The 26,188-nt window shown below is 39.8% G+C and overlaps 1 protein-coding gene across 1 annotated transcript in view; it reads left to right on the top strand.

Annotated features, from left to right (window-relative positions):
• The window catches only part of SHC3 (SHC adaptor protein 3), an 86,745-nt gene extending 72,146 nt beyond the window's left edge, over nt 1-14,599 (top strand). Inside the window, exons 10-16 of the mRNA XM_041486726.1 lie at nt 1,522-1,573; nt 5,482-5,608; nt 6,667-6,820; nt 7,804-7,900; nt 8,767-8,961; nt 11,120-11,415; nt 14,471-14,599. Of these exons, the coding sequence (XP_041342660.1) occupies nt 1,522-1,573; nt 5,482-5,608; nt 6,667-6,820; nt 7,804-7,900; nt 8,767-8,961; nt 11,120-11,415; nt 14,471-14,599 (1,050 nt within the window). The remainder of the gene's footprint in view (nt 1-1,521; nt 1,574-5,481; nt 5,609-6,666; nt 6,821-7,803; nt 7,901-8,766; nt 8,962-11,119; nt 11,416-14,470) is intronic.
• Nucleotides 14,600-26,188: the final 11,589 nt, after the last annotated feature.

The following is a 26,188-nucleotide window of genomic DNA, read 5'->3' on the forward strand; positions in this document are numbered from 1 at the left end:
AAATAAATTGATCTGTGGCCCATTTTCTAGTCTTTCTGGCCCTGAAATAAATAACACAGTGCAATTTGCACCCACACATTCACTCTCTTCCCTCGTAGTGGTCTCTTGGGATTGATGCCAAGCATGTGCTGGTCCCTCAGAGAGTTTCAGGGCATGCTGTGAGAAGCTAGTGCAGTGAGACAAGGGCTCTGTATTATTTGGTACTATAGATATAGTCACCTTTGTTTTCCCCTTACTTGTTGATGTGCATCCTTATTTCCACTGTAGTCACTGCCCAGACACTGTGCCACAGGTGTGTGAGAAATTATGAGACGAAATGGTAGGGCTATGCTTTTTTAACAGACCAGCCTCACTGCTGCCATGTCTGAGTGCCTTCCAACAATGCATTAACTGACATGGTTACACATCTGTCACCAGAGCCCATGACTGTGCTTCATCATTTCCCTTGCTCTATCCTTAGGAAGGAAATTGTGTAGACGTTCAGTACAGTGATTTGTTTTGGGTGGCTAGTGGTGGTATATGCTTGCACTAGAAAAAGCTGTGCTGAAGAAGTCTATCTTTTAACTGAAGATTGATGTTTATTATGACATTAGATCTTGGCATAATTGACAATTATCTTGGATCAGTCACCTGAAAAGGCTTTGTTTAGATTTACACAGCCAGCTGTAACGCAGCCTGTATATCCCTTGGGTTTAGCCTACCTGACTAGCCAGGCATGTCAGGAAATACCAGACCTAACCAGGACTTCCTGATTGCATCAAGGCAATATGGCATTTTTCAGATTTATCAGCAGGCCTAAGTGTTTCCCAGAAACCCAGGCCTTTCTGTTTCATCTGCATAATAATAGAAGTCTGCACCATTTGTGCACAGGAGCATAGAGTGGCAGTAGAGGAAGAAAAAAATCCTGCAAGAAGATGTCTGTGTGCTCTTGCCAGAAAATCCACCAGGCATGTGGCAACAGGTGTGTCAGGGAGCAGCCTAAGGGCAGGGGGAGGGCGTGCAGGGATACTGGGATACTGCTTGTCAGAGCCAAGCAGTGGCTGAACACCTCTGTGCCATATGGCACTGTAGTCAGTAAACACCTGCTTGTCACACATGAATAAATGCCATTGCTCAGTAGTTCTGAGGAGCAGCGCTGTTACTCCCACTCTTTCTGCCACAGAACCAGATGATTATTCATGTTATGAACCAAAATCTCTGGGTATTTTGAAGATAAGGACTTGCAATTCTATTTCCTCCTAAATGAGGCCTGGGCCAAATCCTACTGAGTTTGTTTGATTGATAGAAGAGATTTTAAAATTCTGCTGGATTAGATCATATTCTGTAAAAAGGCAAGTGGTAAAAGGAAATGAAAACTCATAAACGTTTATATGGGGGTTTAAGTAGTATGCATCTGTAGTGCAAAATATGTCATTTGGGGCTCTGCCCAAAGAACTGTACATACTCTGGACTGTGATCTTTTGCTGTAATCTGTGCAAAGATGTTTTTGCATTCATTGTAGGTATCTTAATTTTTTGACAGGATACTTCAGACTATATTGCATATGTAGCTAAGGATCCTGTTAATCGTAGAGGTAAGTTATAAATATCTATTTGATGTCTATCTTTTCTTTGAAAAACACTAATTATTAATGATTTAGGTCAGACTCCTCCTCGCCCCCGTCCCACCCTGAAAAACATGAATGTAGAATGTAGCCCAATCAAAGGATGGCCTTTGACAGAGCCATGGAAAGATTGTGTAGCAATAAGAAGCAGCAGTTTTTTCTCAAGCTTGGAATAACTAGGTCTTGCTGCTAGTTCATACCCAAATATCACTTTGATTCTCTTCATCTCTTAAATCAAACACTTGCCTTACTTGGCTGTGTAAGCTTCTAGGCAACAGCCAAGTCTCACCTACACCCAATCACTGTGCAAGAGCTAAGAAGCCTTCTGATTAAGTCCTCTGATAAGGCAGCTGTATCTGTTAGGTCTTCCCAGCATACGCCTAAGTCTTCCTAGCAGAATCAGATTCTTTATCAAATAACTAGCTTTACAGCCAGCTTGCTGTAATTCTCTTTCTCAGTAAAGTTTTATTCAAGGTTGTATTGCTTCAGTTGCAATCAGTCAGGGATAGGGACCTGCTTGTTGATTGTGTTCACTAGGTCTTAATGCAACATACAAAGTATTTTGTAATGTACCTGAGAATCTATTTACTAGTCATAGATCATAAAGAGAGAAGATCAGACTACCTCAAAAAAAAAAAAAAAAAAAAAAAAATAAAAAAATTAAGAGACATTAAGTACTTCCAATAGGATTTCCTCAGCTGCCCGCCTTACCATCAGCACAACTGACACAGTAGCTTCCATATGTAGTCATCTTCAACGATATCTGAAGAATCTGCTGAGTCCATGTGCAGAGATTTTCAGACTTGAGGGTATTAGCTCATAAATAATACCTGCCCAAAGCGTACTAATTTGCTGAATGTAAGTTAAATACCTAGAAAACTTAAAGGGAATGGGAGGTAGGGAATAGTCCAGTTCTTTGCAATGCTTGTTCCATTACAATATCCTGTTGGACAGGCTCCAGTGTCAGACTATGGAATGCATGGCGCAGAGCTGCTCTCCAGCCCACCTGCTTTAGCAGTAGCCTTCTGCTAAATCCAAGACTGATTTAGCTGTTCTGAGAGATCTCAGTCAGTGTAGGGACTAGCACTGTAGACCAGATATATGCTCTGTAGAGTTTGGAGGAGCCCTGTGCTCTGTCTTCTGTCATGTTCCTCCTGTACTATGTTCTTCCTGTATTATGTTCCTTCTATCTTACATCCTTAACTTCCTGTGACTGTTCCTTGTTGAGCTAGGCTATCCTAGACTGAGAAGTCATCTGAGCACCTGATATTGTTTTCTTCCTTTGGTGTATTCAGGTCAAGTAATTTCTCAGTTTTCTTTATAAAAAGATTGACTGATTCATTCCAGCTGCAGTGCACATCCTCCACCCTTCAGATAATTTCTGTACCTCCTTCCTTCATTTTTTTGCAGCTCTTTCAAAAAGGTATATGATATCTACATAACAGGGGCTGTCACTATAGCAGAGAATGCACCTTCCTATTTTTCCTTTGTTTTGTCTTCTTCTTCATCTGGTTCCTTCTAAACCCTTTTTGCTGCAGTGAAGCACTGTTACCTCATGTGAAATTCTTTCATGCTGTGGTCTTTAAGCCTTCAGCATTATGGCTTTCCTATGGGTGCTTTCCCCACTCATCTGTGTACAACACTCGTCAGTGTTTTGCGGATCAGTGACTTTGTATATGACCTATTAAAAGGGTCTAATTTACCAAGGAACCTGAATTGCCGTATTTTACCATCACTTGCTGTTCTGTCATTCTTTGTGTTGTCTGCAAATTACTTTAAAAGGAGATTTGTCTTTATATCTGTATTTAGTGAAAATGTTACTGCTGCTGTTACTGATGCTACCCTACCACCAATGCTGTAGTATAGCTTGCATATTAGACTCATTTCTTCACAAGGATGGAATAGCTATCTTAGTGCTTTGCATTCTGGATCTAGCAAGTTCAAGGCTGTCTATTTTCTGCTGTAACATTCACAAGAAATCATCTCTGTGTGAGCCAAACCTTCTCATCCTTTTACAAGAAGCGTATCTCCTACCTGCTGAAAGTCCATTCACGTATCCAAGGAAACAGGTTACTCATTATGTCACCTACTGAAACTACTTAATGACTCATGCTTCATTTCAGCTCCAGAAAGGTTTAGCAGTGAGCGATATCGTCACCTCCTTAAATTCGCACTCTAGTTATGGAGTGCAAACATTTTAGCTTTGTTTGGCCTAACTACTTTTGGTCCACGTTTTCAGAGATAAATGTGCACCTTCCACGGGGGCTGATTGTTCAAGGCCAATAGCAGTATTGCAGAGGGCATAAAAAAACCAATGCCTCACTGCTAGTCAGGGATGTCTGCCTCTGTCTTTGGACACATGGAGGTCCTGTTTTTGTCTGCTGAATCCACTTTCAACATGTATCTAGGGGCATTTTCCCTGGACGAGGCATTTCAGCTTGCTGGTTGGCATAGCAGATGCTGTAGGGTGAGAAGAGAACACCACTGTATCTGTTTGGCACTGTGATTGGTGCCATCTCATGCTGAATGAGGTGGTGGTGGTGGTGCTGCTGCTGCTGCTGAAGAAGAGAGAGCAGACATTCCAGACTAGCAACTGCAGGTTTCTTGGCCCTTTTTCTGGCCTCTCCAGAAGTCTATCCAATATTTCAACCTCTGAAAAAGTCATATCTAAACCTACTTCGTCTCCCTGTATTGCTTTAGCTAAATGTCACAATCAACCCTTATTTGTAGGACACTGGCATCCAATGCACTTGGTTCCAATGAGTTGGACACTGGGCTTGTACTAAAATACAGTTTTTCAGCTGAGGACTTATATTCAGGTTATTAAAGCAGTCAAGGGTGAACAAATCAGTAGCTTTGAACAAGAACCCACTTTCCTGTGGCAGGACTTGGAAAAGAGCCAGTTTGAAATCTAGTCCAGGCTATAGCCAGCAGACAATATGCTTGTCCAACTCTGAGTATGGAAAATTAACTTGCCTGGGCTTCTCTGGACATCACTGAGATGTTGTTTATTAAGATCTTTAGCTTCCACCTCTTAGCACCCATTTATGTTCCTGCAATGTTGAGTTGCAGGAATTTCACAAGTTCACCTCTTTATATTTTCACATATGATGAGACTTCCAAGCCATTCTCTGATTTAAAACCAGGACAGATATATCTGCTCAGACAGCTGATGAAGGTTTCTCAGTCTTTATTGGAAGAGAGCTTATGTTGCTGTCTGCCCCCTTTACTGCCTCAGTGGGTTCAGAGAAGTTGCACATGGAGAAGTGCTGGAGCTAATCAGATTGCTGGCTCTGTGTTCCTCAGCAGCCCTGCAGTTTGCTGGGAGTGTCTCCATGAAAACAAGCAGGAAAAGGTACCAACCTCTGTATTCCTGGAATAAGATCAGGGCTCATTATCTAGGAAGTATCTGTGGACACTGCTCCTCCCTCAGACTGTAATTTGGGAAAAGAGAGCAGCTTGTGAACTTGGGGTGATTAGACATAAAAGTGAAGTAATTAAACTGTGGAGAAAAAAAAAAGAACTTTTACTGTTATTACCATCTATTAATATTTATGTAATTTAAATTTAAAGCTTAGAATTCTTACATAATCTATTGCATTCAGGTAATAACAAGTGAAATGTTATAAGGTTTTTTCTGTTCGTGGACTTGTTAAAATAGTGGAACAGATTTGTGATCTTGTCTATTGCAGTTACGCATTAGTCCCATTTTATGTAACCTTTAAAAAGTTGTGATTACCTGAAATTCACAGTATCAGAATTGGCTTTTATTGAAATGTGCGCATCACTAAGCTTGACAAGTAGGTATTTTGCCATAGGTCATTGCATCCCACCATGACATAAACAGTGATTTGCATGTGTCAATCTTTTTTATTTAGCTTGTCATATACTGGAATGCTGTGACGGCCTTGCCCAGGATGTCATCAGCACCATAGGGCAAGCATTCGAGCTTCGATTTAAGCAGTACTTGCAATGCCCCTCTAAGACACCTACTTTATCTGATAGGTGAGTGCAATTGCAGAAGACAACTAAAGGACCTTCTTTAGCTTTCAGTTTACTTGATAAAATGTGGATAATGTTGCTAGGCACAGACAGGACTTGAATACTTAAAAATTATTTCTGCTGTATTAGCAAAACAGTGTTTGCCTAATGAACACGAAAGTACAGTCAGTTTAAGATAGACTAAATATGGATTTTACAATGATGCTAAAATGATCTTGTGTTTTGTGGTCTAGTTAGTAGGCAGAGATGGATGGCCAAGAATGGTTGTTATTTGTGGCATTTCCTCATTACTGTCACAGCAGCTGTGTCAGTTTAGATGGAGTAGGTTAGACTGCTGGGATTCCAAATGACTAATGGTGTTTCAGTATTTCTCATATTAGGGTGATGTTTCTAGTAATGTGATGTATTGCAGGGAGGTTTGACTGCACTGAGATCTGGAGGATACAAACTCTCCTTGTATATGTTCAAAAGGCTGGGATATAGCATTTTGTTTTCTTTAGAGGCATGGATTACTATGTGCTTACTAACATTACTAGAAACCCTAGTGAACTTTTACCCTCTGTAATCTCTTACATCAGAGCAAAAACAGGTATATAGGGACAATGCTACTATCCTAATCTGGAAGCATGCTGTATTCACATCTCTTGACTTTGTGAGGTTCTTACAGAATTACATTGGTGATAGAGCAGTCATAACTAAAGACAAAGACTTAGAGCCTAGTCAGTCAATCAAGTCATAATATTACAAGTGCTATTTTAAGGTTAGATAAAGTTGTTTGTTAATGCAGTTTATAATGGTCTTTAAAGCCAAGTTCAAACATACTCTTCTCAGCATAAAGAATTTGGTTCATTGCAAAGGAGGTTTATGTCAGTTTGACTAAACAGAGAAGATTTGACACATGATCCATCACTGCTTCCTGACTTAAAGTGGTAGCTGAAGTGTCCATACAATATGCTGTAGTGATCCTCTGACAGGCAGTCTTAACCTGCTGAAAGTGTCTGTAAGTGCTTTAAAAACTGTCTTTAAGCGAGAGGCAAAAGAAAGCACTCTCTTCCTTACAGGATGCAGAGTTTTGAGGACCCATGGACAGAGGAAGATAACGAGGCAACAGAGCATCCCTATTACAACGACATCCCAAATAAAATACCTCCCCCTGGCGGATTCCTTGACGCCAGGCTCAAAACAAGGCTTCTCACTGCTGCAGACACAGCTCAGGTAAGTATAATTTCATTTCTACTCTCCTGCTGATCGATCCAAAATTTTTAAAAGACGTGTTTTATTGTGGATACCTTGGGACTGTCTGTAATTCACAGCCTTTCCTGTGTGGCCAGTTTCCATCTGAATAGCCATTGCAGATTGAGGGGGCAACACATTAGGCAGAATCAGAACAAATTAAAGGAGGTGAAATCCTTGTGGTATTAAAAGATTAACGAGGTTCAAGGAACAGAAATCCACTGGGGGCTACTACATTTGCAAAAACCACGTCTGCTTCAGAGAGTATCAAATAGTGCACATTAACTGGGAATGATTTAATGCAGAATCATTTAAACAATCTAGTGCAGCCATTACTAGCAGTTCATTATGTTAATGACTTGGGAGTGATCAGTATTCAGCCAGGTTCTTAGGTAGGTTTTGCACCTCTTGTCGAACTAAGGTCAGCTTGACTATTTCCACCAGCACTCCTGTCGAAAGTTTGACTTCAGTATCAATGTAGCCCCCTAAGAGGTGTTTTCAGATCCAGCACAAATTTGCTTAAATCCAGAGGGATCCTGTCTGTAGCCAACATCCTCCCCTCAATGCCCAAGTACTTCCCCTGGTACCAGGGTGAATCTTTCAGCTTATGGTGTGAAGAGTGCTGGGGCTGTCTTCTGGTCCCAGCTGTGTTTCTGTGGAACACTTTTCCCAGTAACAGGTTGACAAGACTCACTACATGGTAGAAACTAAAGAAAGTATGCATCATTTGGTATCATAGGGGGTCACTAAAAGCAGAAACCAGGGAAGAACACCTGAAGGTGACTGGTAATATCGTACACTTAAGCAAATGTATTTGGGATATATATATTCTTAAATTATGATGAATTGGAAAGGAAGAGTGAGGGTACACAAAATACATCCAAGGAAATTGGCAGAGCCACTTGTAATGTGTCTGAGCATTTTAAAGGCAATTTAAAAATTCCTTGCACATGTGTCCATTCTAGTCTGCATCAAGAATTGGAGGAGAGCAAATTTATTATCAGAGCCATCACTTAGGAGAAAAATTCAGTGAAGAATGGCATCACGGGCCTGTTAAACAAGGTGAGTTTTGCTACTTTTAGCTGTAATACTGCAGGTGGTCTTGAAGGACAAAGCATGTGAAACTCTGGTGCCTCAAAGCCTTAAGGCAATGAACAGAACTTGGTTGATAGGTTCCCTTTGTCTGAGTTTCAGTGTTGATACCAGTGAAAAGTACTTGATAATTACCTCTGGATAAATTATTAAATGCACACCTTCATTAAATATTTTTTTCTGCAGAGCAGTTCATAAATAGAATTACCCAGAATTTCAGCTTTCTAACTTTCTGTATCTTAAAACCGCATGATATTTAAGGGTCTGCTGCATGATCTGTTCTGAAAATGTGACCCACTAGGGTATACAAAACTGAATTTTTAAATGAAAAACCTAAAGTGAAAAGTTTAATTCAAAATGTGAACCAATGTTCTCTACTCAACAAATAGCAAATAGTGCATAATGTTCCTTTTGTTGTCTTTGAATTTCAAGTAATTTCAAAACACGTATAAAAGTTTCACCCCATTCAGCTTTATTTTACTGTGTTTCTGGGGACACTTTTGTTCAAAGGCCAGAATATATTCCCTATTATTAATCTCTACACATTTGAGGATTTTATACCTTCTCCTCCTCTCATGACTCCCCAAGAGAATATAATTTTTGAAATTTACAATCTTTATTTACAAAGATTTCCTTTCCTCCTGGGAAATGACCCAACCATATCTGCATTGAAACACAGTTCTGAATCCATTAATTAATACTTTTTCTGCTAGATCCAACAATTATTGACTCATATCTCCCAGTCCAGGAAATTTTAAACCTGTGGTGATGTGGTGTGATGATAATTGGTCAACACTGTTCTGTCGATTACACAAAAAAAGTCTTGACTTTTCTAGGGTCTCTGGATATTTGTAGTATGTCAGAAGAGAAATCAGAAGTACCACCAACAGGAGAGCTGCCAATATATGTAAACACCCAGCATATAAATAGAGAAGATCTATTGGCACTTCAGGCAGATGCTGAAAGTACCTTCAGTGGAACAGTAGAGGATGCTGAAGCAAACAGCCCAGGAAAGGATCTGTTTGACATGAGTGAGTTCCCTTCCTATTCACTTCCTTTCTAATTAGTGACCGAACATGTTTATGCATTAGTTCTGTGTTAAAAAAAAAAAAAAAAAAAAAAAAAAAAAAAAAAAGAAGAAAATTCAGTTTTTGAAATTTAGTGTTCTTGGTGTAATTATGGTGAATTTTAATATCCATTTTGGTTTAGTATTGGACTGAACTAAAATAAGAGTGGCTGAAGACTTGGAGCTAGTCTGTATAACATCTGAGTTAAGTTTAGTTGCAGTCCATGTTATCCTTAATATCACGGACAATTATATCAGAAGAAAAATTAATCAGGAAGCTTGCCATACAGGAAAGTCAAGGAGGGTGAAGGTATGGATAGGTGGAGAACTGTCTTCAGCCTGTCCTGTGAGTATGTTATGAGGAAGTCAATGCATATATGAAAAGCTTTGTGCTACAAGAAATCTAGCATGGAAATTAAAATACTGACTTACTTCTTAGTCTGGATAGGCCTACTGTCCTGTCTGTTCCAGCTTCGAAGGCAGCTTTTCCTAGATCAGAATCATCACCATAGCTGCAAAACCACAGCTTAAGCATCAGCCATAGTATTGGTGCTACTAATATACACTGTTTTCAGACTTGAGAAGATAGATATATAAGGTGAAGAAATAGTGAAAGAATTTGATACACAGAAAATTTTTTTGGGTTTTCTACCTTTTTCTCTTCCTGCCTCAAATAAATTGCTTCTCCATGCTTTATTTAATTCAGTTCACATAATTAAAGGGCAGTGAGACAAAAGTAGTTGGTGCCTAAAAATTATTTGAAAATAAAGTATCTACACTTCTGTTATCTTAGTATAGAAAAAAACATTTTCCTGGCATGTTTTTGCTGAGATATGGCTCTATTTCCACAACCTAGTGGGATGTTCAATTGAAAGAAAGGAGGAGGGAAGAAAGTTGATGGAGTATCTATCTGTGAATATAGGTCTGAAAGGAGAAAAATCTGCTATTTGAAATCAGGGTTGTTAACTGTTATCAGCCATTGGAACATCAGAGAACAGTAGTATTAGAAAATGTGCCAATTAGCCCTAAGATAGTGGCTTGTTGAGATAAACATATGTTAGACTTTATGCAGACTGCGGTATAGTGAAGACATTTATAAGCTACTTTTAATAGCTGGCTGAGATATCAATAAACGGTGACAGCACAATATCTTTCCTATTTCTTTGGCCTAAACTAGCCTCTCTGTGGCCCCATGCAAACAGGGCTTTGTACTTCTTGCTTCTGAACAATCTGTTTAGAGTTGGTGTATTGCTTCACTGTGCTGCTCTCCAGATGTCCTTTTGTAAGCCTAGGGGCAGAGAACAACATTTATTTTTGATATGTACTGGTGGGCCAGATGAAGGTCGTGCAAGAGGAAGAGGTCAGTACAACATGTAACAAAGCACTCTGTGCACCCTCTTTGCTATTTTTGTAAGACTGTTGGGATCCATAATGACACTTCTTTCTACTCAACTCTACAGTTGCACTGAGTTCAGGATGTAGCTGAGGTTTAAAATATGCTTCCCCAAGGCTGGTTTTAACTAGGCAAATGATGTTAAATGTGTTAACCTGTGTCTGTTTTGTGAAGTTCTCTTCCTAGAGGGAGGTAGGAGTAGGCTGAGTGGTGAGGGTGAATGTTCCCTACTAGACATAGCCTTGGGCTGGAGACTCAGTAATGGATAATTTTTAAATGAATAAGTTGTTTGAACAGAGACCAGATATGAGTATAATGACATTAGGTACCTCTATTATGTAATTTATTTGAAATTAAGCTGTCTGACATACCTAGAAAGACTGAAGGAAAGATTTGCCTGCTACCAGATCATATAAATACAGCTGCTGACAATAGCCACTACTGAAATAAACCAGTATCTTTCAAGATATCCTGCCAAGGTTCAGTCTGATTTTTATCAGTATCATTCTGTGCATAACACACATTTTAAAAACATTACACTCCTCAGTCTTAATATATTATGTAAATCAGTATGTCTATTAATGTATATTCTCTTATTTTTTCATAAAGAGAAGTGGTTGTAATGCAAAACAAATTCAGTTTAAAATGATCAGAAAATCACCATTTGGCTACTTTTACCTCTGAATTTACCTCTGAATGATCCTGCTCTTGTTTCTCTTTCCATAACAAGAACCATTTGAAGATGCTCTTAAGAATCAAACATCTGAGGCTATGTTGAAGAAATCCACCTCCACGGGATGCACCAGTCCTCCTTTATCTAGAGTAGCTGTCCGGACTGAAGCTGAAGAGCTGAGTGCAGAGCCATGGTATCAAGGAGAGATGAGCAGGAAAGAAGCAGAACAGCTATTAAAGAAATGTGGAGATTTCCTTGTGAGGAAGAGTACCACGAATCCTGGCTCCTATGTGCTGACAGGCATGCACAAAGGACAAGCCAAGCATCTTCTTTTGGTGGACCCAGAAGGAACTGTAAGCACTGACTCCTCACTAATAGATGAGGTTTCTGACTCTACTCATTTTCTGTAAATGCCTTTAATTTTTACAGTTTGTTTGCACCTTACCATAAGCACCACTTCATATCTCTGATGTGCCATCACCTCTCTAATTCTCTCCCTGATGCCTAGCAGAAGACCTAACACATGATTTCTGCACATTGCAGGGATCTTAGGATCTTAGGGACCTGATTCCCAAGCAAGTTCACACTTGGACCACTGCTGTGCAGTCTTGGTCAAAAGTGCAGCTAAGCCACTTCAGCTTTCTTGCTAAAGGAAGGAGGTTTGGCTAGTCTGCTTGGCATCTCTGGGATATGGATACCCAGGATATTGGCATACCTGGGATATGGACCAGGCCCTGCATGTATGCCCAGGAGAGAATTGGGGTAAGCCTGTTCCATTTCCTTGCTGCAAAAAGACCCTCTCAGCTGATTAAGGGACAGTCCCCACAGCAGGATGGAGGGGGCAAGGGAGCTCTAGTTTTCTGTAGCTGTCTTGTCCTGCTTCTGTGGAGGCATAAACTCTTCAGAGAGATTGAAATCATTGTAATGAGTTTTAGCTCCTGGCAGCTGCAAGTAGGCAACTCCTTTTCCTCTATAAAGGACAGTTGTAGATAACCAGCCCCAAGATAAGTGAAAAACTCCCACAAAGGAGTTGGCCTGTTGGCATCTGATCTGAGAAAGCCATGACAGAATTACATCAGTCCTGCAGAGTCCGTATTGCAGTAGTGAGGAGCGTCCATGGTACTTGTTGCAATTAGTTATATTTGCCACATGAGGCCAGTCAAAGAATGATTTTGCACTTTTGAGGTGCCAGCTGCCTAGTTCTGGGTTTGATGGGTACATCAGCCATGGGGAGTGACTTTATGCCTCTTGAGGGACAGCTTCTTTGCTAAAACTTGCCAAAATTAAGTTACCTTTTTGACTCCTGCAGCAAGGTAGCCTAATTCTCTTTTCCGCCTGAACCCACAAATAACTGTTAGAGGCTACTGCATGGCAAACACTGCTGTGTGACCTAGCAAGTGCAGGAACGCTGTGTCTCACCAGGAGCTCTGCTGCAGGGCTGGCATGGAATACTCAGTTCCTGTGATGACTTCCAGAGCATCTTTTTCCTGTACAGGTTGGAGGGGCTCCCCCATCTTTGCTGCTCTGCCTCTAGTACATCTCTAATTTGCTGACCTCCTTGGCTGGGGACCTGCTTGTTATTTGCACCTATCCTTCCCTCAGCCTGATTGTGTCGTCATGACCCAAATGGCTCTGAGATGCCTGGCTCAGGAGGCACTGTTCCAGAACAGTGGTTTTATGCAACTGTGGTTAGTTGCAGACAGCTGTGCTGTCTGTACGATTTGTGAGATCTTGACACAGCTTCTGAGCAGCCCTATTTGCAGCTTGTCAAAGTGGAGAATCATCAATAACATGCCAGTCTGTGGCCAGCCGCCACAGCATGCCAGTGGCTTGCATTTCATCTGCATGGTCTCAGTGGGATTGTTCCTGAAGACTGATTCACACAAATGTTGCCTGAAAATTAATTTCACACACAGTAGCCAGTGACATGTAACAAGTCTTAAGGGTGTGTTCTCAGAGCAGAGTTAACTGTCCAGTTGCTTCTGCTCTCATCCAGCTAACAAAAAAGTAAAAAAATATAGAAAGAGATCCCTAATTCAGACAACAGATGCCTAAAATGGAGGACTGCAGGATTTTTCTACATTTAGAATTAGACCTCTGTAATGATAGTGTCTAACTTAGGTAAGAACATCTCAGAATACAGATAAGTAAAGTTAGTGCTTTTTAGAAGATATATTTTCATTTTGAAAATATAGTTTAACTTTAGAGACAGTGATATTTCAAAGCAGAATTCTTCAGAAATTGGGAGAGCCTTTTCATTTCTTTCAGTGATATAACTATGTGTAGACTGACCAGAAAGCATCATATGCCATCATAGCATCATAGTTGTTTCTTTTTTTTTTTTTTTTTCAATCCTGTGACATATTGTGTTTAACTTCTAGCAATTTTACAGAACTTAATGTTGAAAATTAGTTATTTCAGGAGAGGTGTCCACCACAGCATAAGATGACTTTTGAAAGTTTTAACACAAGTTTTTCTCTCTTCCTGAGAATAGATCAAGGAAAATAAACAACATTTCTTACTCAGAGCAGTGGTCACAGGCATTTGCTTGAGTCAGTGTAGAGCCAGCCCTATACAAAGTTTTAGTGCAACATGCTTGCTTGAGGTGGATTTGTGCTCTGCCTGTAGCAGTTGTATGCCTAACTCATTTGAAACATAGGAAGGAAATGCTTTGTGAACATGTGGCTAAATAATTAGAGATTGCTTTGTAATATAGATTAGTTTTTGTGTTCTGATAATTTTGAGTGTTTTATCCTGCAATATCAGTTTCGTCCTATCCACCACCTATGGGTGGAATATTGTATACCAGCAGGGTGCTGCTACAGAGGGCTGGCATGGGGTCTAGAAAAATGATTTTTCCTGCCCTGAAGTGTTTCAGTTCCAAAGGCACAGGGATATATTGTGCAGCATAGGACAAACCCAAGTTAAGCACATATGGTGGATGGATCACTTTCTAGGAATGGAATTTTTGATTAGTGGAAGAAGAAAAGCACAAAAATGCTGAGGTGTACAAAGCAGCTGTTTTCTGACACGTCTGGCATGTTAGCTCTTCCTGATTAAAAAGGTACATACATCTCAAAGAAGTAGGTGGTCCTTTGAAAAAGAAAAATCTGACAGTGAAACAAAGTCATGAACAGACGTTTTCAAGCAGACCTATTCAGAAAGAGTAATAAGAGTAGGCTGGTCCATGAAAGTGCATGCAAAATATCTATTTGGTGAAAATAGGGGGAGTGGGAGAGAAAATAGAAGCCACACTGGATAAGCACCAAATTTCCACCAATTTTGATGGAAGAGGTAACAGTTTCTAAAATATTATTTTGTCATTTTATTCTTAGATAATTTTAGTGTTAAGCTAAGGGGGAAAGTACCTTACTCTTTAATCTACCTTCTTGCATCTTTTTTTTGAAGGTTCGTACAAAAGATCGTGTCTTTGACAGCATAAGTCATCTCATCAACTATCACCTTGAGAATAATTTGCCTATAGTTTCTTCAGTGAGTGAACTCTGCCTGCAACAGCCTGCTGAAAGAAAACACTGACTCGAGACAACTATTTTAGTTATTGCAACTTGCAAGCTATAACTGGTTGAAATTGCAGATCTGAAAGGAAAATGTACATTAAAACCCCCACCCCACATATTCATATACATTTCACAAATATGTTTTATTTAAGAAGCTCCATTTCATATGGTCCACTTGAACATTTTCAATGCTTTATGTGACATGAAATCACATCAGAAGCCTTTCTTAAAAGGAATTTCAACAAAATTGCTCAGATTCTCTAATGTGAATGTTGATAGTGTATATACACATTATATATATAAATACAGTATATATTTATATTTTTCAAGTCAGTCTGTTGACAGTATAAAACTATCTTCTGTGCCATGTGTTTTTACCAAAAGAAAAATAACAAGTGTGATTGTTCAGATAAAAAAATAGAATTCAGCAGTCTCAATTTCTTGAGAAATTTAATATTACAAATCTTATTTCTGATTTTACCTAAGAAGCACAACTATGGGGATTACAGATGGATTATGCTAGTTAACTATGGAAGGAATCTGAATTCAGTAACTAGTATTCCAACTCAGAAATTTAGCATAAAATGTTTTTTAAAAGCATTATTCACTGTCACTGATATCAAAAGGATTTTATCTTTCTGACGTCAAGTTTGAATTCTTATATGATGCTATTCAAAACATTTGTATCTTACTTTAGCAATGATTTGGTGTGATCTCTATGTGTATGACGTGTGTGTTTTGATTTTTCTAATGATATTGTAACAGTGTACTGTAACTTCAATTTTTTAATTTCAGTGTTAAGGTTATTTATAAGTAGTTCTCTGCTTATGGTGAAGATCTAGGTGTCCTTGAACTAACAGTCTTAAACGAGATGTTGCATATTGATTAGACAAGTTCAAATAACTTGTGTTTAATAGGTTTAATACAAGATGTACATGACTGTTCAAAGACATATCTGAAAAATCTTTTCTTCTTGTAAGCAGTGAAAACTATCTGAACTCAGTGGTTGGTTTTGCAAATTATGTCACTTGCATTTACTTGCCAAAGCAACTTCATTTTGGCCTTCAGCAAGTGATAGCTATTGGAAATATACTGTTTTTCTCTAGATATCAAGTTTAAAAAATACACATACAATAAAGACACATTTCTGGCAGCAATGCCCTTGACTTTTGGTACTGGGAAATGCTTTAAGGGATGTTTGTACTGTCCACATTTAAACATTATATGAAGTTATTTTCCCATTCTATGAATCTCATTATGAGTCAAATTTAATAGACACAGTTCCTGTAAATGCAATGCTTGTGCCAGAGTCAAGACTTAGCCTTCAGCAATTCAAGGTCTTCTCTAGCACCAGTCTCTCAAATCAAATCTTCAGATCTGATTCATAAAAACTCAGCAGGGTAAGTCTAGGTTAAGTACCTGCCTACCCTGCAGTATACTTAAAGTTACATTTGGTTCTAAGAATTTGTCAAGTTTAAAAATCTGTCAAACCTTAATCAAACTGACTGAAGAATTCACTTAGAATATATTCAGCAGGACTATCATGTTAAAAATCTGAAATAATTTTCTTGTAGCTTCTGCTTTTAAATATGGTGAAGTTACCACTTGAAAGTTTGATTTTGAGTAATCTCAAAACTGAAAATTATTGAGACACCTAAGACTAATCATGCACCTATGTAAAAATACACTTGATTCTGTAATTAGGACATCCAGAAGCCAAAGACATTAGTGAACCAAATGCTTGTGATTAATTTTACTAAAGATAGTTATTATTTCATATTTCTAGGTCTGAATGGGAGCTGAGAGCTAAGGAGAGCAACTAAATGCTGAATTCAACCCAGATCAGTATGGCACTGAGTTTGGAGGAATTCTTGAAATTTTGTTTTACTAGGCTGGGAGTGGCAAGGAAATAGGAACAGATCTTATATGCCAAAGTAGTATTGACCAAAATGACATTGTTGGAGAGTCTCACAAAATGATTTTACTCACCCATGTCTCACCATTTTCCAGTTTAAATTATCTTAGCTCCACTTTTTTTTCTTATATAATGCTTGTTATTCCATGCTCTAGCCTTCCTGTAGCCATGTCCTGGAAAGTTTTCACTGTGATATCACTACCTATAAGAGAAGGTGTCTTTGAATATTTCATATCATTTCAGTAAAAGTCTGCTGCATAACCCTCTTAGGTGTCTTCAAGAAGCCCACCTGCTCCCTATGTCCATTTTGGATTCCTAAATATCCTGGAAAAATGTGGCAAGATTTAGGTGTATGTAGTCACTAAACATACATCAAAATAGATATCTTAATTTTTTTTACCACTGTCCTAGCTGTAGCTTTAATAACTTAGCAGCCACTTAGCTGCATGTTTTGGAAATTAAAGCTGATGCCAAGGAAATGAAACTGCTTGACAGAAATACCGAATTTCCCAGACTATATTTCACAAACTGTGCCTCCGGGGGAATGTGGCTATTTTGAGCTGCTCTGTCAGCACAGCCAATTTGCCCAGCTCAGCATATCCACTGGTGATGCAAAGGCTACATACATCGTGCCTAGATGGAATGTGGCCCAGGATGGCAATAGTGCCACTGCACTGCGACAGTGCCCTGCACACACCACGGGCCAGCAGATCCTGCCTGGCAACAGGTGAGCATACAGAGGCTTTTCTACATCGCTGGGAGCCACACAGACTCACAACTGCCCAGAAAGGAAGAGCATGTGTGCCGCTCCGTACTCCATTTGTGGATCCAGCCATGTTTCTGTCCCTGTCACTCTGGTAGATTTGGCTTTCCCCTTTATGAAAAGGGCAAATAAACTGTAAAGCTGTTTGGACAGCAGCTCCAAACCAGTTGTCATTAGACCAATTTTAAACTGATTTCAGCAAGAACTAATTGAATCTGCTAGAGTGGCTGGGCTCACTTCTGTGAGGAGCCAACACTGCCACCAACTTAAGAGAAGTAAAAGTAATAAGACAGATTTAAATGTTGAGAAATAGCAGAAAACCTACAACTGACAGCATAATAATATGACTCTTAATGTTCACCTTTGTTTTGGAGTACCTCACCTTTTTTATTATTTTTTATGCAATCTCAAGGACTAGACATTTCCTTGTGGTACTTCAGTACCTGACTTCAAGAAGTGGGATTTTACTGAATGAAAAACATTTCTAGACTCAATAGAAATCACTGAGATTAGGTGATATTATAGTATCTTTTGATGTTTTTCCAGTGAATAGCTGAGAAGTCAGAACTGGAACGCTAAATATCCTTCAAGACTGTCTACATTGGTTTTGAGTCTATCTGATTAACAGTTTTGATTTCAGTTGTGTTGCAACTACAGGAATGAATGGCAATGAAAACACATTCAATGACTTTAAACAAAGAACAATTATGTGTGAACCAGATGATTTTGATTACTTTTTATTGCAGATGTAGACTAATTATTAAGTTAATAAAATTCATCCAGTGTTGCTGGCAGTGACAGGCTGCACATCTAGGTACAATCACGTTCCCAAACTTTTCATTATTTCAGATGCTTCAGAAGCAATGAAACTTGAAAATATGGTTTGAAAACAGAATTACCTTCTGACAAATGGGAGTTTGCTCAGAGTGAGAAGTTGCAGCTTCCCTTTCCTTAATGCAAGAGGAGAATGTTCAAACTAACCATACCTGGCTGGTCACCATATGAGAAGATGCAATTTCCATGGCTTAATGCCTGCCTTTTTACCCAGTTATACAGTTGTTTCACTCCACTTCATTTCCTACAGGGCTCACAATGGGAGGTAACACTGGTTCTGCCAAAACCTGTCTGCCAGACATTCAATAAAAGCTTGAACAAAGGACATAGTCCTGGGACCAGGACTTCAGTGCAAAATGTGCAAATGGAACAAAATGTTTAACAGTCTGGTAAATGTCACCTGCCAGCACTAAGTTTTCTATAGCCTATATTAATACTTTTTCCTGGAATAATATACTCACATTTCTTATCACCATGGTCCCCAGGCATCATATGAAGTAAGACGAGGAGAATTTAAAAAAAAAAATATACTGTAGTGTGATTGCTGCTGGCACATCAATACCAGATATCAGATATAATGTATTAATAATAGAATTGATGCATATTTAGACATTTGTCAGTAGATTTGATAACCAGCAAAGTTTTGCACCTTCTAGGAAATTTGCAGTTATCAGAGGGATATTTGGAACTTGTGAATACTCTGAAAAAAGATTACAAATCCTGCTTTCAAAACTTTGTTCTTAGCTTCCAATGTCTATCCAAAGTAAATGGTAGAACCAAGAATTTATATTAAGTAAACCATAATCCATATTTGCATAAATAAATTCTAAGCTGAAGTAAGAGACATACTTCCCTTTTTATCTGCCTGACACTTTCAAATTATGTCTGCATAAAGTCTAAATTTAGACATACCTTAGTGTACTGTCAAAACCACTTTGACTTACATGGTCTTTTTTGCTCAAGCTGAGGTTTGCACTCTTCACACATCCATGTGTGTTCAAAACTGTCAAAATAGTGTGTGAATTTCCACTTAATGCTCTGTGATCAGCTGGACTTACTCTGCTCACTCACAGTGTCTTGGTGCACCTTGGTGATATCTGCATTGGATGCAGCTGGAATGAGGGCAGGCCTGTGGAAAGATAACATGGACATACATACAATTTGCCTACAGTTAACTAGAGGCTTGGATAGAGCGTGAAAAGCTGTCTTGGGAGAAAAAACTTCAGGGATAAGAAATGTGAAGCCTGGAAACATGAGCCAGTAGGCATTTAAGCCACTAATGAGAATAGAGAGTTGTTGCCAAATTATAAGCATGCTAATTGGTTGATAGAGTTAAAGCAGAACCTCTGGGGATACAAAGCCTACTGCTCATCTCTTATTGAGACATTTATGTTCACAAGCCCTGATCTGTTCCTCTGCACACTCCAAAGTAAACATCTCCTAAGGCTTCCAGGGAGAAAATGCAGGGCGGCTTTTTTTTTTTTTTTTTTTTTTGTCTCAGTAATGGGGATAAGATTTCGGAGCTACACATTTCTAGGAAAATCATCATACAAAGAGAGTGTTTCAACCTTGTTTGACAACACAACAGGTCATGGAAACCAAAGGAAGAAGCTAGAACTAGGTGACTCATTCTGCTACCCTACTGTGTAAGAGACAGTGCAGATGACTCAGAAAACAAAGGTAGCCTCAGATTTTGAGAATAAGATACAGATTTACACTTTATGTAGCTATCATGAAGATCAAATAAAGTCCAGGTCAAATGGAAGCTTTTTCCAGCAGTCCTCCTGTTTCTTCCATGAGGAACAACACATCAAACACACCCAAGCATACATTAATTCAAAATTAAGTGACATTTTCTATTAAGTGAAGAATGTGAAGATGATAATTAGTATATATTTGTGTCCTTTTTGTCTGGATTGCTGTGATAACTGCTTCTTAGTAAAGTCCTGCAGAGTTAAAACTTGAAAGAAGCTAGGTTTCTTCTTTTGAGGTAAATGTTTTTCTTTGCATTGTGTGGGCAGCAACAACAAAACTAAAAAGTGACTATTTTGCTGTAAAAAGAAGTTTTATTGTACAATTGTTATTTAATAATATTTATTACTTTTAGAAATGTTTTTAACTGAGAATTGCAGGAAAGATAATGTATGTGGAAATATTGTGATAATTTATATTCCTAACCACTTCTGTGAATCTCAAGTCTTTCCCTCTCTGCTGACTGTGATATTTTAGCTATAGGGACAAATTTTGTCTCTGAGGAAGTCCTTGAGCAATGTAGTTTGGAATATAAGTGTCATGCAACTGTTTTCTGATTATTCAGTTTGTATATGTTTAACCAAAGTAATAAAACAGTGAGCACTATTACTAGATTGAAATGCGTGTAAAGTGGGCTTGAGTCTATTCTCTTATGCTCAGGTTCCTTAATGAAGTTTATTTGCTGGGTTTGGGACAGGGCTTGGGAGCCCAATCTGTGTCTTGTGCCTCCCAACCTGAAGGGAGGCACATTTTGTAGTAGAATGTGTGCCATTCCAAAAGGTTCACCTGCATGATGAATCAAGTAAGTCAATCAGTTGCTAACCCAGTAGAATCAGGGATGAAAAAATTCAGAGGAACAAATGGCACATGAGGATCCGGACCTCAGCCACACTGACCTTACACCATCACAGGAGCTCCACGTTTTTGACAGAGACAACACACGTGTTTGTTTTCAACGAATACTACATTAGTGAAAACATGCAAGTGTTAACACAGGCCCTCCTTCTGAGCCAGATGATGCCCTGTCCTGGAAAGGTAGCTTTCCTGCTTGGCACACTGAATAGGTGAGAATAGAAGAGGGTAGTCCTCTCCATGATGTTTCTGTGGAGAGTGACTGCAAGGACAAGAGCAGCCACTTTGTGTGCTGTGGAGAGAACAATGTCTCCGTGTCAGCAGGAAGCTTAGCTCTGCTGAGCTCTAACCCTAGTCCTCTTCCCCCACTGACCATGTCTTCTTGCAAAGGCCCTTCCTTCTCTTTTAACCTTTGCTTGGACAAAGGCTGAGCCTAGCATGCCCTAGGGAATTAGGCTTCTCTTGAGGAGAAGAAATGCAGCTCTGAATGCATGCAAACTCTGCAGGCCTCTGCACAGTGCCTCCAGCCTTCTTCAGGTCCTGGGGGCCACAGGACAACAGCAGGAACCCCCAGTCATTGCTGCTGTACCTGGCTCCCATGAGTCTGGCCACGAGAAGGGAGTTTGTCCAGGCCTAGGTTCCCAACTCCTGCTGAGATGTCCTTACTTGTGTTGGCAGCTGAAATGGCATCTGCAGGTGAACACCAGCAGTGTTTTCCATTTCTTCATTAAAGCAGTTGGAAACAAGCCTTGAAGGCAGCACAAATCTTCACTACAGTTTCTTCTTACAAAATGTCTCTTTCCAGGGAGCAGCCATGCCTGGCATAACTGGAGCAGACAGCCCTCCAAGCAGATAGTCCAATGGACTGACCCTACTCCCAGAAAGAAGAGATAAAGCCTTCCTCCAGCTCTGGGGATGGCAGATGCAGAGCCTGCCACCCTCAGCTCCATAGTGTTCACAGAATCATGTAATATCCTGAGCCGGAAGGGATCCATCAGGATCATCACGTCCAACTCCTGGTGCTGCACAAGACACCCCAAGAATCAGGCACCTTGTGCCTGAGAGTCCAAATGTTTCTTCAACTCTGTCAAACTTGGTGCTGTGACCCCTTTCCTGGGGAGCCTGTTCCAGTGCCCAACCACCCTCTGGGTGAAAAGTCTTTCCCTAATATCCAACTGAAACTGACTCAGCTTCCTCAAGGTCGGTCACTGGTCATGACAGACATCCCCTCCCCTCATGAGACCACAATGAGGTCTTCCCTCAGTCTCCTCCAAGCTGAAAAGACAGGACTCAACTGCTCCTCACACAGCTTCCCCTCCAAACACTTCACCATTCTCATAGCCTTCTATTTGGCATTCTCCAATAGCTTAATATCTTTTATATATTGTGGTGCCCAAACCAGCCCCCTGCACATAAAGTGAGGCCACCCCGGCTCAGAGCAGAGCAGGACAATCCCCTTCCTTGCCTGGCTCCTGATGCTCTGCCTGATGCACCTCAGGACAGGGTTGGCCCTCCTGGCTGCCAGGACACTGCTCACTCATGGTCAACTTGTCATCAAGCAGGATCCTCAAGCCTGTTTCCACACTGCTGCTCTCCAGGGTCTTATTCTCCAGTCTCCCATTCCCCAGCCTACACACATAACCAGAGCTCAGCCATCACAGGTGCAGAATCCAACACTTGCCCTCATTAAACTTGTGGTTGGTGATTGCAGTCCTCAAATTTACTGAGGTCTTTCTGCAGGGCCTCTTTGCCCTTGAGGGAGATGGCAGCTTCCCCCAATGTAGTATTATCAACTAACTTGCTTAGTATTCTATCAAGTACTTAATCCAAGTCATTTCTGGAGATGTTGAAGAGCACAGGGCTGAGGACAGGGCTCTGAGGAACCCCACCAGTGACAAGTCCCCAGTCTGATGTCAGCCCATTCACTGTAACCCTTTATGCCTGACCCATGAGCCAGCTGCTCACCCACCACATGATGTGTTTATCCAGCTGTGGGCTGCACATTAGGTTAAGAAGGATTCTGAAAGAGATATTATGAAAAGCTTTGCTGAAACCCCAAAAGATTACATCAACTGGCTTCCCTTGATCAACAAAGTGGGCTACCTTGTCATAGAATGAAATCATGTTCAACAAGCAGGACTCTTCCATCTCATGAAGCTGTGTAGGATGTGACTGATGAATGCATTGTCTTCCAGGTTTTCAGTACCTCCCAGAATAATCTTGACCATGATTTTACTGGGCACTGAAACAAAACTGGGAGGCCTGTAGTTTCCAAGGGTCCTCCTTCCTACCACTTCTGAAACTTGAGACAACTTTCTCCAGCTTTCAGTCAGCTGAGACCTCTCTGGATTCCCAAAACCCCATGAATATAATTGAGAGAGATTTTGCAATGACAACTATACCTCTTTGAGGATTCTTGAATAAATCCCAGTCAGGTCCCACAGATTTGTAGGGATCCAGCTAGAGCACCAGGTCCCACACAACTTCAGGGTCAACTGCGAGTTGATCATTCTTGCAGTCATGGTCCTGGAAGCTCAGGGCACAGAGCCTCCCTTGGTCTGTTGTCCATGTAGAAGTCAGAGGCAAAGAATGCATTAAACACCTCTGCCCTGACCATGCCCCTGTTTGTGACATGACCATCCTCACCCGTAAAGGCCTGCTTTTATTTCTAAGATGCCTTTTGTCAGTGGTATTGAAGGAACTCTTTTTATTGTTCCCTACGTTTCTGGCAGCTTCATGTCCAGTTGAGATTTGACAACACAAATTTTCTCCCTACAATGGCAAACAGCATTTCAGTATTCTTCCCATGTCACCTGAGCTTGCTTCCACTGGGCACATACCTTCACTTTAGTCTCATTTCCAAGAGAAGATCCCTGTTCACCCAAACCAGCCTTCTGCCTCTGGAGTACTGCCTTCAGGCACAACACCCAGAGTTTAAATGAATGTTTTCCATAGAAGGCCAAAATATTTTCAAAATTCCTAGACAAATGACTGCTTACTTGACACCTTTAGTTTAAAGGTTTGAGATTTTTTTATTAGAAGTTTTCAAAATGTTTCTGGTACCTAACGATTTGAAAACATTCTCTAAGACTGTTGGCAATAAAAGACTCTTGGAAAGCAGATTGTGAAAACCTTTATTTTCTCCACAGGCGACTGGATTTGCATTTATTTAATAATCCATAATCAAAACAAATATTCAAATTCATTAAATAATATGAATTAAAGGCTTTGTAGCCTTTGCTCCAAAAACCAATTGGAAAGGAAAACCAAATTTGGTTTCCTGTATGCTCAAATCAGCCTGGATGATAAAAGGTTAGATTCTGGGATGTGTTTGGAGGAATTTTCTAATATTTTAGGGCGGAAGAAGGCATTCTCCATCTTTTTCCAGCTTCAAGGGTATGTCATCTTCCTGGCTGTTTAAGGTCCACTGCTGTTAAACTCTTGACTTGTCCTAATTTAAAATCTTCTCTGAAATCTTCCACAATCTATGCCTTATCTAGTACTTCCCAATGGGATGGACTCACTGAAGATTGTATTGACAATAGTTTTTTTTTCTCCAATCATAAGTACATTGTAAATTGTATTAGCAGTGTTACATGTGAAGCCATGAATCTTAGAAACCTGCTTCAAGTACAGCAGGGTAGTGAACTAAAAAAATATCCAAATATCCCCACAGCTCCAAAATAAGAGAAGGAAATCAAAGTAGAATGAAAGGATTTTGTACTAATAAGCAATCACATGGCCTTTAACAGTGGAGTTCTTTGCATCATTTGTACCTTGCACCAATACTGACAACAGCTAAGGTTAGAATGCAGATGGTAAAACTCACTTTTATGTATATCTTTTCAGACTTTGGCCATCAAAATTTTTTATTTTTCACCTATATAGCAAGAATCATGTAACATCATCCTTGACATGAGGGTTGGTGTGGGTTCAGCAACCATGGTTTCTCAAACCATTTGGATCCTAAGGCCGATCTGCTCTACAATAGCAAGGAAGCTGCCATGTGCCACCACTCTGGCAACTAACACAAGTATCCAAATATTTGAGCTTACTGTTTTAAAAGCCACAACTTCAGTGGAGAACTTCCACAATACAGCCCAATAGCAATGTAGAATTTAAAAATCTAATCAAGCCATGGCGATGCAATATCACCAGTTCTATTTCTCACAAAACTACAGAGCCTTCAGCCTGTATCTACAGTTCATATACTTATATCACGCTTACCTTGGTTTAATTTACCTTTTCCTTCTTCTCTAAGTGCACTGCTTTTCAACATTTTTGGTAGAAATTATTTCATATTTACTAATCTCTTTCACAGTTATTTCATTCAAATACTATTCTTCTTTGTTCTTATACATTTTTCTACATTTACAGACTATTAATTTGTAAAAGATAATCACAATGCAAACCTCTACATTTTAAAGGTTTTTGCTACATACAATACACAACTTATACACAATACATATTTGAGAAGAGTCTAATGCTGTTGCTTTAAATGATTAAGACCAGAGTAAAGCTAAGGATGAGCTCTTTCAGGCTGTATATTAAAAAAGCCTCAACTACTTCTGATTGTGCATAAGGCAAAGTGTATTTTGAGACATTAAACACAAATCTTTGAAAGAGACCAATGAAGTTAGATGTATACATTCTTACTGAGACAATGGGAACTTGCCCCAGAATTTCCCATCAAACTCCACTGAAGTCTCCAGCCATAAAGTACAATTCATGGAAGTACCACAGGCCACTTCCATGGGGACCTGAAACCAGATGTCTGTGAAGTCTTTACCGCTCCAGGACTCAGGAAACCGCTTTGACACTCAACATCAACCTGTACTCAGGCTGGTAAGGCAGAGATGAACTATAAAATTGTTGTCAGGTTTCTCTGGAATGGTCTCTCAAAAGGTCAGGGCTGGGGCTCCAGGTCTTCCAAACTAAATAAACCTTCCTTCCAGATCCAAGGCAGGGTCAGGTATAAATGGAGATATGCCCTTCAGCATGACCCTGCTGTACCGCATCTTCCCTCTTGTATCTGCAGAAGTGTCCAGAAATAGTAGAAGCATAGGATCCCACTGACAGAAAATGGGACATTGTCCCACTCGCAGGACTTCCCAGGGAGAATTTCTAACACAATCCCACACTGTGGTAGAGCCTAGAAAGTAAAGAAAGAACTCCACAGGAACCCACTGTGGTTCACTGCTTTCTGAAATGATACGTCTCTCTGTCAGAACTGAAGGATCTCAGCTTAGGTAGTGCATTCACAATGTACACAGGTTGATATAAGTTGAACATACATTTTTAAATATATTGAAAATAGTAAGCAAAAATATATGCATTGAAACAGCACATACACTTGTTACACATGTATTGAGGGGTCACATTTTAACTACTTTAAATAGCAAATATATATCCTCTCTCAACGGTTTACTACTGCTCATTTAAAATATGTTGTGAAATGCCACAGTGACAACTGTCATGTTGTCTTTCACTAA

The sequence above is a fragment of the Pyrgilauda ruficollis genome, unplaced genomic scaffold, assembly GCF_017590135.1.
Source record: "Pyrgilauda ruficollis isolate IOZ18807 unplaced genomic scaffold, ASM1759013v1 scaffold78, whole genome shotgun sequence".
Taxonomy (NCBI): Eukaryota; Metazoa; Chordata; class Aves; order Passeriformes; family Passeridae; genus Pyrgilauda; species Pyrgilauda ruficollis.